We start from the raw sequence: 12507 nt of genomic DNA on the forward strand, positions 1-12507 counted from the left end.
ACATGAATAATGATTACAGAATTTGGCACTTACATATGAGCATCTCATGTTACTTTTCTGCTCAGCCTATTCGCACACATTTAGGATTTCTTTATTATGCACTGATATTTCACAATATGTTGTGCATATAATTTCATAACAAATATTTTGAGTTTGGCCTTTATGCACCACCTTACTTAATAGATAGTAGTTCTTTGAATATACTGAATACAATAATATACTGATTTGTGTAGATTAAAAAATGTTGTACATCACCCAAAGAGAATTTATCCATATTTCTACGATTTACATTGCATAGAAAACAGCACATACATTTTAGGACTTAACACTTGGCTAGTCACGTCACAGAAAAATTGAATAGCTCCATTCCTACATTTAGTATACTATTTTTAATGGTCTGTTTAGGTATTTCAAGTTCAAATTAAGACTTAGCTTTTTATCAAGGGTCTCATCCAAGGCCCACTGAAGTCAATGAAAATATTTCATCTGGCTTTGGATTGGATCCCTCAGCAATATATCAGGAAATTTGTTTTGGTCTATAGTAGGAGCCTTACTTATGGGATCCTGCATTTGCCTACATAGGCATCACACCACTGCAGTCTCTGGGAACCAATAACATTACATAAGACATCAAACCATCTGTGGGACTATATTCTTCTCCTTCCCTCGTATTAGACTGTGCATAATTATTTTGGGTGGAATATTTCTTTCACTTATCTTTAGGGTAATGATGCCAGGCCATTCTTTTAGGTTGTTATGGTGAAAAGGCTTTTGCAAAGATGTGGGTCTTACTTTTCGCTTGGTAGGTGGCAAGATACGTGGTCATCCTGATTTCTGGTGGAAGGGAATTCCACAGCCGAGGGCCAGCAAAACTCCCACTCACTTCTATGGGAGCAGGATCGGGACCACAATGTGAAATAAGGAAAAAGGATATAATAAATTCTTGTTTGTTTTCCCAAGTCAATATTTCTTTAATTGGTTTACAATTTTTGGACACAATGAGACGAAATTGTTATTTCCTTTAAAAATGGAGACCTATTGGATTTTTGAGAGTTAATGTAAATGGTCTAATATATGCAATATTGATTGTTCTATATGGTACATAGTTCAAAAAGATCAGAGGAAAAGGCAAGGAAATGCTGAACTGAAAGCTATTATTAAGGCTGTAATGGTCTAGTAATCAATAGCCAGCATAATTTCATTCTCTTATAAAAGGATTTTAAAATGTTGGTTTATAGCTCGATGGTAAAATATTTCAATGTACAGAATATATTTTGTATTAATACAAGAACAGTATTTGAATTAAAGTACATTTGAGCTAAATTCAACTCACATCCCTTAAGATAGATAGAGGTCTATATTTGCAGTTAGGAGAGTTTATGTATCTCTAGTTTATTATTATACAACTAAGATTAGGATGTAATGCTACCTTAAAAGTGATCTACCAATGATGTACTATCAAGAAAATGTTACAAATTGTAACAGTTTATGCCTTCCATTTTTGGGGGAGTATAATGAGTGCATAAACACGTTTTCAGATTATCTGAAAAACAGCGGAAGCATAAAGACAAATTTGCAATACTAGACCGTATCTATGGTCTCATAAACTTAGATGATTATTCATCTGTCTAAGTACACTGCTTCCCCCAAAGGACTTTAGGTATACTAAAATGTTGCTATCAATTCTATAAAATTGGGCTCTATGTACAGAGAAAAATGTTAACAACTGTAGTTCAAGGCTTTATATGTAAATACAGCTTGGTATGTATCACCTTCTAATAGTAAAGGCAAGACATTTTTAAGACTCAGAATGTAAGGAAATTGAGAAAAATTATAAGCATGATTAATGGAACCATCTGATAGTAAATAGGAAAGTTTTAAATGGTCATGCAAACGTGTCAAAAAAACTGTAAAACAGAGATCATGTTCTCTCACTCAAAAATGCAACATAAGACGTAATCTGTTTGTGAGATATAAATCATTTAATAATATTACACTGATAATTCCAAGAAACAAAGGAAAATAGTCACTGCTCAGTAATTATTTCACTGTATAAAACGTGAACTCGGAAAACTTTTTTCCCTTGTAGCCCTGTGGCCCATCTAACTTTTCTTGCACTCAACTAACATTTCTCAGCCTCAGGTTCACATCACAGCGGAACTGCACATAAATCAAGGAGGGTGAAGCTCAAACAAAAAATGCACCGTAAGTTACTGAAAAATGATAAAGAAAAGCAGTTAATGGGATTTACACATTTATTTATTATGATGTTCTTGTACATGCTTTTGGGGGGCTTACCTGCAGTAGTACTAAGTCCTGTACAACCTCTATATGTTACTGTACCTGAGGTACAAATGTGACTGCCAGGCAAAGCACAATGCTTGAATCCCTTTCTTGGTCCCATCTGACTCTTGTGCCAGTGGCCCACAACAGACAGAATTTTGTAACTGCCAATCCCTGCCCTGAAATGTACACTTTTACTCTATCTCTTGAATGTATGCTTCGTTTAAGGAGTCACTAGGCTTCATAAATGTGGTGGGGAGATTTACCACAGCATGGCGGCGGGGGGTGTGTGATGCTCATAGGAAAGAGGTGGGTATTGGAATGTTGTGAGTATACAGAGATGAATGGAGTATGTGGATATAAGTGAGGAGGGAGCTGCGTATTTCAGGTATTATTTCTTATAGAGGCTTGCAAAACCTAAGACAGGCCCTGATATCCATAATTCATTTCAGGAGACCATAATGAAGGACACTCCTTTCCTTAAAATGATATTCTTTATGATATTGGAAGAGACATTGGGTAGGAGTTCTGTTTTAAAGCTTGTCTCTTATGGGATATAGTAGAGATTTTCAGATGAATGAAAAGATTCCTCGTATGACTTTAGAGATGACTGACTGAATTAGGTTCAGGTTAGGGATCAGAGTCTGGATGTGTGGAAAATCAAGGGTAGGGTTTGGTGTCTGATTTGACATTCCCAATAATCTGGCAAACTCTTGAGAGGTTTTAATACCCTTCTGGTTTTGAATCTAAACCAGTGTCAAAGACAGTTAGGGAAAGGCTACATTTATGCAATTCCAACACTAAAGAAGCAAACATTTATATTGAGATTAAAAACAGATACGATATGATTATCTCCCTCTTCCACTAATTTTATATGTTACTCATCTTAGCTCTTTGGGATAGGACTATGTCTGCCCCTAAAAGCTTTACAGCATCCTGCACAATGAGGCCCTGATCAACATTTTGCATGCAACTTTCACTTCATGCTCTTGAAACAAAAATACCAGTGAAAATTCAAAACAATTAAAGCAAACAATAGTATCGTATTATATTTTGACAATGTTATTGGAGACCCATACAGAGTAATCCAATAATAATTACCCTTAAGATATTAATAAAATACTGCTACAGTAACCAAGTTAACAACATATAACTCCCCCTTTTTTATATCTAACCTGCTGAGAAAGTTTCTTTCTGACCTTGTTTTCCCAGCAATGGCCCAGGATTCAGTAAAGGACATTGAGAGGAGGGATAGCTGAGTGGTTTGAGCATTGGCTTGCTAAACCCAGGGTTGTGAGTTCAATCCTGAGGAGGCCACTTAGGGATCCGGGGGAAAAATTAGTCCTGCTAGTGAAGGCAGGGGGCTGGACTCGATGACCTTTTGAGGTCCCTTCCAGTTCTAGGAGATTGGTATATCTCCAATTATTACCTATTTTTTTTATTACCTAATCACTTCCAGATGTAAACAGTGGGGCTGGCAGTTAGCTACTTACCCTCAGTCCTAGGCTGAAATCTCCAGGTTTGAAAGTCTCTATGTTCATTTGTCTATTTAATACATTCTCATTTCCATTAAAATGACTAATTTTTGTAAGAGAAAAACACACGGTAAAAGGACAGAGTTGAAAACATTCCACTAATAAAGCTGGAGAAAATAGGAATGCAAGAGAAACCTTGAACTAAGATGTCCAAAGATTAGTCTGCGTTGCACATATGAAATATAAAAGTCAAGTACATAATTAAATGGGCACACAACTGCCCTTGCACATACTTTCAGTAGCAAAACAAACTACTGAATGTCTGAATAACAACAGATCTGGGAAGTCCTGGGTTTGGTCACCTAAGCATTTCAATTCATTTTCAACTCACTCATCCCCAAATGTAACCGTGGTTGTCATAGTAATTCAGAGCTAGGTTCCACCAAGAGTGGTGAAGGGGATGTGGGGTGCACAGCTGCTTAGCTTACAAGGCGGACTTCTCTCTGACACTGTCAGAATACCTTCTTCAGGTACCCCTAAAGCACACATTAGAGTGGCAGCTACAGCAGATTTTGAGAGGTTCCACTATACTTGCCCTTCTGTTCTGGTTAGCATGGATTAAAGGCAGAGCCATGGGCTCACTGGTTGCGTCTAAACTTGCAGGTAGGGGTGTGATTCCCAGCTCGTGTAGACATACTCATGCTAGATCTCATCGAGCTACCACACTCAACAAACAGTGTAGCTGCTGTAGCACAGGCAGCTGTGAGCAGAGGCACGGACTATCTATCCTTAGAGCAAACCCACCTGACTCCCGTGGGTATGTACTTGGGTGAAGGGGCTAGCCCATGCTACCATGGCTATACTTCTATTTCTATCATGCTAACTCGATGAGAGCTAGCCCAAGTACGTCTACATAAGCTGGGAATCACAGCCCTAGCCTGTAGTGCAGACATAACCTTTGAGGTTTTGGGCATAATCTGAATAATTTAATTCTAGAAATCTGAATTTAGATTACCGTTGCGGTTTCCAGAAATCACTGTTATAGGAGCAGTACAAGAACCTAAACAGAATATAGTTGAAATACACCTGGCTTTACAATAAATCACCAGTAAAAATGGATTTGCTGCCATATTAGTTCCCAACAGATATTTGCCTATATCACAAAACCACCTCGTATTGTGGCACAAATATACTGTGGCCATGCTACTATTTTTAGCATGCTAACTTGATGACAGCAATCATGACTATGTCTATGCGAGCTGGGAATCACACCCTGAGCTCCAAGTATAGATGTAGATATGGTTACCTACCCTTTTTCAGACACCCACCTCACGCAAGGGCACAAAGATGAAGCACGGATCGTACTCTTCAATAATATTCTGGCCAGTCCTTGTAGAGAGGCTACCCAGAATACAGCTCCTGCCTTGTAAAGCATATCTCTACCCCCAACAAGGGGATACCAGTGGTGCTATACCATGTACCAACAACAAACCTAAACTATAGCAAAAACATGACACACTCTTTTACAAAAAAACCAAATACAATGGGATATAACTCATTTTTTAAAAGCACAGGATCAGATGCTACCCTGAATTATATCCATTGCAGCATTGTTCCCCATTCTGTCTTTTTATGCACAAATCCTGATGGAGCAAGAATGCATATGGATGAAGGGGAAGGGAACAAGTGGTCATGCAAAGTTTTCTCTAATTTGTCATTTAATCTGATATTATTTTTACATACACAAGTGAGAATTTTTAAATGTCCATGATGCAATTGTATAATCTATTAGGAACACACCTGCATGCAAAACATAGGCATTTCAAATTGGACTGGTCTCTTAAATTTCTCTTATAAAAATGTTTCCTTTTATATTTATCTTTACTTTACATATTCTTTGAAAATTTAGCCCTGTAAACCTGTGGATACGATAGGATGTGTAAAGAGTCTTCTGTGTTACCCATTTATCGCTGTATTATAAAATACAACAAAGAGCAATGTGCTTCCGATTCATGTGTTTGAATTTCTGACAGCCTATGCAAGCTTTTTCTGTTAACCTTCTGACCGCACCTCAAGACTCTGATGCAGAAATCTGGGACAACAATTATATAAATGCAGGACAAAGAGCCAAAATCAATCAAGAATAGGCTCTAATAAGGGCAGTGTCAGAAATACAATATTAAGTCAAAGTCTAATTTATAGCCTTCACTGGCCATATAGTGAAGAAGCAGCCAAGAAAAAAGCCACATAGGAGACAGTTGAAGTCAGTCTTGAAAATATCAGTGTATGTTTTATTATAATGGTATCTGGCAATATATTACTACTGTTAAAGCAGCTTATGTGATTCTATTCTAAAATGATTTTCTGTGGTTTATACATTACATTCATCATAATATTGGCAGGTCTCAGTGTAATGGCTGGTTTAAAAAAGAATCCAGTGGGAGTTCCCAGTAACCCTATGGGCTGCTTGACACAGGCCCCGAGCACAGCACTACACAGCACTACAACCCTCAGGTTTGTAGAACCCGGAGCCATTGCTGCCCAGTTGAAATCTACACTGGAAAGCCCTGAAGGTGGTCTGGTAAGTGATTCCCTATTGGTTAATAGTTTTAATAAAGTTTCAGCCTCCAAATTCAACCATACTATGATGTCTGCATTAGTTAGATGTTTTGATCATGACAAATGTAAGAATCTAAACTTTGCTGCCCAAAAATGTAGTTTAAATAAGCAAAGTTGAGGCAAGGGCCACTTTGAAAACGTTGCATACTGTATCTATATATTGAGTAAAACTATTGTAACTTTTTAGCAGGATGTGAAGATTTTCAATTTAGTAAGGCCTGTGTGTTATGCTTCTAATTGAGTATATTGTAATGCTTATACTGTAGTTAGATTGATCACTAACTGGTACGCAGTGGGAAAATCATATCTATCTAGAAGCTGGAATTTCAATTTTTTCATATTCCGTGTTTTTAATCTTCACCTCCAGAGAGATTAATTTATTCCTTTGCCCGTTTACATCAAAAGACTGCATTTGCCTATATGACATAGTAAAGTCAGCATGAGACTGGGGGGTCAAGAACTTCTGAGTTCTAATCCCAGGTCTGTCACCGACCAAGAGACCGATTCAATTACCATTAAAGTTAATACAAGTGATTCGACTGGCTTCAAAAGTAGCTGGAGTGGGCCATTACTGAGTAGCCTTGATAACTTAGGATTTGTCTACACTGGCAATTTACTGTGCAGTAAAGAAGCTTTCTGCGGTGTAACTCTGGAGGTGTACACACTGCCAAGCCACTTAGTGCACAGAAACTCCTCAGTTGTAGCACTGCAAAAAATCCACCTTGACGAGAGTCATAAGCCTTAAAGCGCAGAGGCTCCAGCGCTGTATTGGCAGTGTAAACACATTACAGTGCAGAAAGCAATCAACTGGCCTTCGGAAATGTTCCATAATCCCTCAAGTGGCTACTTTGCTCATTGTTTTGAACTTGGCTGCCCTGGAGACATGCGCCCCTCCCCTTTCAAAGCGCTGTTTCTGACAGGGCTTGTATGCTGTGCTGATGTGCTCCGGGACACAAAGCAAACCATTAATGTGGAATGCTCGTGCTGTTGAACACAGAGGCAGGTGTGTATGGTGAGAGAGTGAGTGCTGTGCAGAGAGCTGGGGAGGGAGACGGGGGGGGGGTCTGATGTCCGGGTTTCCATCTCCCCTTGCCTCAGGACTGGTTGCTTCCTGCCGCTGTCTGAACTTACAAGACAGTATGCTGATACACTCTCTGTCCCCGCCCCATACACACACACTCCCCGTCACTCACACTGCCGCTTCCCCCCCTTCAATTGAAAAGCAGCTGGCAATGTAGTAGGATGCCCATGGAACAATGGGATTGGGAAACCTGAATCATGTGACACTGTGCCTGCCCCATGAGGCATTGCAAACCCTTCCCAAAGCACTCTGAGGCCAGTTGCACAGTGGGATAGCTACCACAATGCACTGCTGTCTTTGCCGTTGCAAGAGCTGCTAATGTGGATGCACTCCACCATCACAAGGAGCACAGTGTGGACACGCAACAGCGTTTAATTCCAGTGATTTAATAAAAGTGGTATAACTTGTTGCGCAGAAACTTGCCAGTGTAGTACCCTAAGTCACTCTATTTTCACCACTTGATTTAAGCCCTGATCTAACCCTCACACTGAAGTCAATAGCAGTCTTTCTATTGACTTCAACAAGAGTTGGAATAGGCCATAAAGCTATACAACTGTTGTTCAGTTTGTAAATAAATGAAAATTGTAACAGTTTATCTTAGTTAGAATCCACTAATACTTGAGAGGGGCCAGGTCCAAAATACTTCTAGATATGTCCCCAAATATCCACATACTCAAAAGGTACAGCCAACAGCCATGCTGCAATGTAACTGTTGCAAATATCACTTCCAGATAACTATGCTTGCAAGGGATACATCACAGCATGAAGCTAAATAGTATTTTACTTTCCAAATATTTCAAGGGGCTACATATTTTCTGGAAATGACTTCCAAAACATCCTACTGCCCCATGCTATATCATACAGTGTAGACATAGCCTCTATACATGATGCTCCTGTTCTCCAAACCAATTCAAACCCTCTGCATTTAATCTGGCATCACTCTTTTCCCTTCTAAAATAACATTCATTTTGTTTGTTTTTATTTTAGCAGATGAGATTGTCATGCTTTATGGAAAGCTGCCAGGCCTACTGGGCCACTAGCGATTATACAAAAACTGCCTATTTTTACCCTGGTTTCTGACTTTATATGCATTACATTAAGTGAGTTAATGAGAGGACATAACCTAGAATATGATGATAGATTCAGACAGGATTACAATACCTATGCATCCAAAATATTTATCACGGTGTTCCAGTGGAGCTGCAACTTGACCCTCTCCCAAAGAAAAAATGCTGTGGGGTATATGAACAATTTAAAATGTTTTCATCCATAGTGACTGGATTCTAAATTATTCAAGAGAAGAAGGAACCTCAAGTGCCATAGCAGGAGACATTAAAATTGTATCTCATTGTAGATGACAAATGTTCATATTTTTATTTCCATAATACAAGGTTTGTTCCTGCATTGCTAAATTGAGGATTGTATTTAAAGCTATTTTATTTTAAGTTCAGGGTCAAATTTACAGCCTCACATTTTTTTAACAATTCAGAAATTTGAATTGTTCAGATCCTATCTTCTGAACAGTGACAATACATGGGACTTTCAGAATGAGTTTCTAACCCTTGTTATTACTTTTCTTTTAAATATGATCTCTAGGGAGGTTAGATTTATTGTTTAATTAGATAGAAAATGACAAAATACAAGAGACATGTCACAGTAACAGATATTGAACAATGTGGCTTAAAAGAAAGCTCATAAGAAATGAAATCACTCTACATTTATTTTCAGAATAATAAAGAGTAAGTTAAAATTAACTTAAGAGTAGGCTTCTTTTACAAATAATTTATTAACTAAGGATATTGTCTAGGTGGTAATTGTTTCCCTATCTGCTAATTCATGAGTACTCTACAGCTCCCATATAGGCTGCTCCACTTGCCCTGGAGAAGGCTCTGTGATTTTTATTTTCACTTTAAGCAACCATCCAAACCTGTTCCTTTACTTACAGGGTCAGTGGTGGTTCCACCCAATAAGACTTATAGTAATGCTGATGAAGAACTCAGCCAACAGTGGATTCCCTAGTATCCGAAAGAAGTGGTTCTACCCTGTCTGCATGACAGCCAGTCAGCCACAGAAGAGTTTTTAAAATTGTTACTATCTTGGCTGAACTCAAGAACAGAACCCGGGCAAACAGTGATAATGGGACTTCAACAAACTAGATTCTTTCCTCCTGGAGCAAAAATCAGTGTAGACTGAGGAGATGACAAAAGCAACACTTTTATTTTGGGACCATCTCACTGGCTATCAGGGGCAGGATCCATACCCTGCTCACATCTAGTGATCAAGGATAAAAAGGCACACTAAGTTTTCGTCTCCCTAACAGTTCTGCAACGTTCAAGCATGGAGCCGAGATTTCTTGATTTCAGCCTTGAACACTAGTCCATCTTAACCTGGCCACCGAGACTACAGACAGTTTTCTGGGGTTTAGAAGGCCCCATACGTGCTCCTCTGATTAGGGAAAATTCTGTTTGGCTATATATATGCTTAAATAAGAAGGTGGCAGTATAATCATAATTGAAAAACATCCTGGTAAGTGATAGTCATAAGATTTCCAGCATAACCAGACTACATCATAAACAAGATGGTATCCTTAGAAAAACAGAAATGTGTGGATCCTACAATGTTTCTGAGCATTGGTTCTGTCTATTATGAACATTATAGAGATGGGGCTTGACTTCATGGTCAGTTAGAGCACAGCAAGTTAGAGTGTAAATCTACAGTGCGCTAGCTTGCAGCATACTAAGTCACCATGTGGACCTTGCTTGAAAATTTTTAGTGCACAGTAGCAGGGTCCACATGGTGACTTAGTGCATGGCAGACCAGTTCGCTGCAGATTCACATCTTATCTGCCATGCACTAGGTCTCTCCATGTAGACAAGCATTAGAGCCTAACATAGAATCATAGAAGATTAGGGATGGAAGATTAGGGATCAGGAGGTCATCTAGTCCAACTCTCTGCTCAAAGAATCCCCACATTTGGAGAGTTTAGAACCAAATCCAAACTTTATTGCTTAGATGTATTGCTAATTAGACAATAGCTAAAAATCACAGGTAACTTGAACCCCAAGGGCCTCCCCTATTTTCCTAACATTTTAAAGTTACGTATATGAATTAATGATAACTGAATCTCAGGTTCACGGCCTGACAGGGCCGGCTTTAGGAAGTGCGGGGCCCAATTCGAACAGTTTCGACGGGGCCCCAGCAAGGATGACTTAAAAAAAAAATGTAAAAAACCACGTGGGGCTTGTACTCACCGGGCGATGCTCTGAGTCTTCAGTGCCACTTCGGCGGCGGGTCCTTCACTCACTCCGGGTCTTCGGCGGCACTGAAGGACCCGCCGCCGAAGTGCTGCCGAAGACCCGGAGCGAGTGAAGGACCCGCCGCCGAAGTGCTGCCGAAGACCTGGAGCGCCGCCGGGTGAGTAAAAATTAAAAAGGCGCCTCTAGCTAGGGAAGGGATTCTCACTGGGAGCGGGGCCCTCTTAGGCGCGGGGCCTGATTTGGGGGAATTGGTGGAATAGGCCTAAAGCCGGCCCTGCGGCCTGATACCTCAATGCCCTCTTTAGAGGGGTTGTTACCAGGATGCCAAGGCTACTTAAATGACGTTTTCTTTGCCACAGTACCTTGGGCATAGACAGTACATTGAAGTAGATTTCAGTCCACTCAGCATCTTATTGCTAACATGCTAAATGGGTTAGAGGAACTAGAATGAAAGTTAATAAAAAATGAAGGAATAAGCAAACATGTAAAACACTTTAGTGCAAAATACAGAAATGAAAATAAACACTTTGGGGGAAAATCAAAGTTAAAAAAGGTTTGTTGCTTTTAACAGCAAATTAATGAAAGTTATTGTGAACCTAGTCTCTTGGAAAACAAGTGCAAAGTTGTACACAAAATAAGCACATCCAAAGCTTGATCTCACTTATCCATGAAAAGGGCACCATAGCATAACAGAAAAAGGACTAAGATTAGTATTACCTTTAGAAACAACATTTTTCCATCTTACATTGGAGCTGACTGAAATAAAGGCATAGTGAAGTACAAGGAAAACACAGCAAGAAGTGGAATACATGCAATAATATTGATATAAGAGGGAACAGAAGAGAGGGGAAATATGTTTTACTGCATTGTCTGAGTTTAAACTGTACCCTATAAAAAGCAGTAAGCCAAATTCAGATGGGGCTGTCAAAGTTAATGACAATATATTGCACTGTAAATCAGAAGATTTGAAAGATTAGAGCAAAGTATCTATGAATCCTGAAAAACATAATTATTTTAGAGGGAAGGAAGGGAATAGGCAATAGATTGTGCTTACTCCTGGGGGAGAAAAATCAATTATGTAAGAGGCCAATAATACTATGCCGCTAAAAAAGAGAATTAACGGTACCTGTGTTTTATGTTATGCAAGATCTTTGCAGTCTTTTGTTGAAAATATTTACAAATTATGATCTATGTGTTGCAGTGAAATTAATGCATGTTCATAAGTCATTTTAATAGTAAGTAAGTTGTTCTCAGTACTGTATGTGAACACATATTATGCAATTGTATATATGCACATATATCACTCTCTTGGATGGCTATAACTCAGTCAATTGGCAGTCCAACCTGCTGGACCCTTTTCCTCCTATTTCTTCGTCGGCAGCTTCTCTCATACCTCCTCCACTAAAATGTCCTATGTGTACTTGACTTTTTTTTTTCTTTTGAGTTTATTTTAATCCAGAATGGCTCATGGTTGGGGAAAATATTTCCCTATCTCATTAATTAATACAGGAGAAGGGATAGTCTTGTTATTAAGGTATGGGACCCTTCCATAAAAAAAAGTTGCAATACTATAGAATACTATATTCTCATGGGGGCTCCTGTGGGGCCCGGGGCCTGGGGCAAATTGCCCCACTTGTCCTCCAGGCAGCCCTGATGGGACCTGGCAGATCTGAACTCCATTTCTGGCTCTGCCAAAGACTTCTTGTGTGAACTTGGGCAAGTCACTTCACCTATCTGTGCCTCAATCTATCCATCCAGGAAACTGAGATGACAACTCATCCCTGGATGGGGA

At 39.3% G+C, this 12507-nt stretch overlaps 1 protein-coding gene across 8 annotated transcripts in view; it reads right to left on the reverse strand.

The window, feature by feature from the left end:
• Positions 1-12507, reverse strand: part of TENM1 (teneurin transmembrane protein 1) — a 517028-nt gene that overhangs the window by 214454 nt on the left and 290067 nt on the right. For 5 of the 8 annotated variants that reach the window (XM_045029999.1, XM_045029995.1, XM_045029997.1 and 2 more), the window contains one exon: positions 793-885. The exons of the other annotated variants lie outside the window; for them this stretch is intronic. In XM_045029999.1, the coding sequence (XP_044885934.1) occupies positions 793-885 (93 nt within the window). The remainder of the gene's footprint in view (positions 1-792; positions 886-12507) is intronic. 8 annotated transcript variants of the gene reach the window in all.

The sequence above is a fragment of the Mauremys mutica genome, chromosome 9 (assembly GCF_020497125.1).
Source record: "Mauremys mutica isolate MM-2020 ecotype Southern chromosome 9, ASM2049712v1, whole genome shotgun sequence".
Taxonomy (NCBI): domain Eukaryota; kingdom Metazoa; phylum Chordata; order Testudines; family Geoemydidae; genus Mauremys; species Mauremys mutica.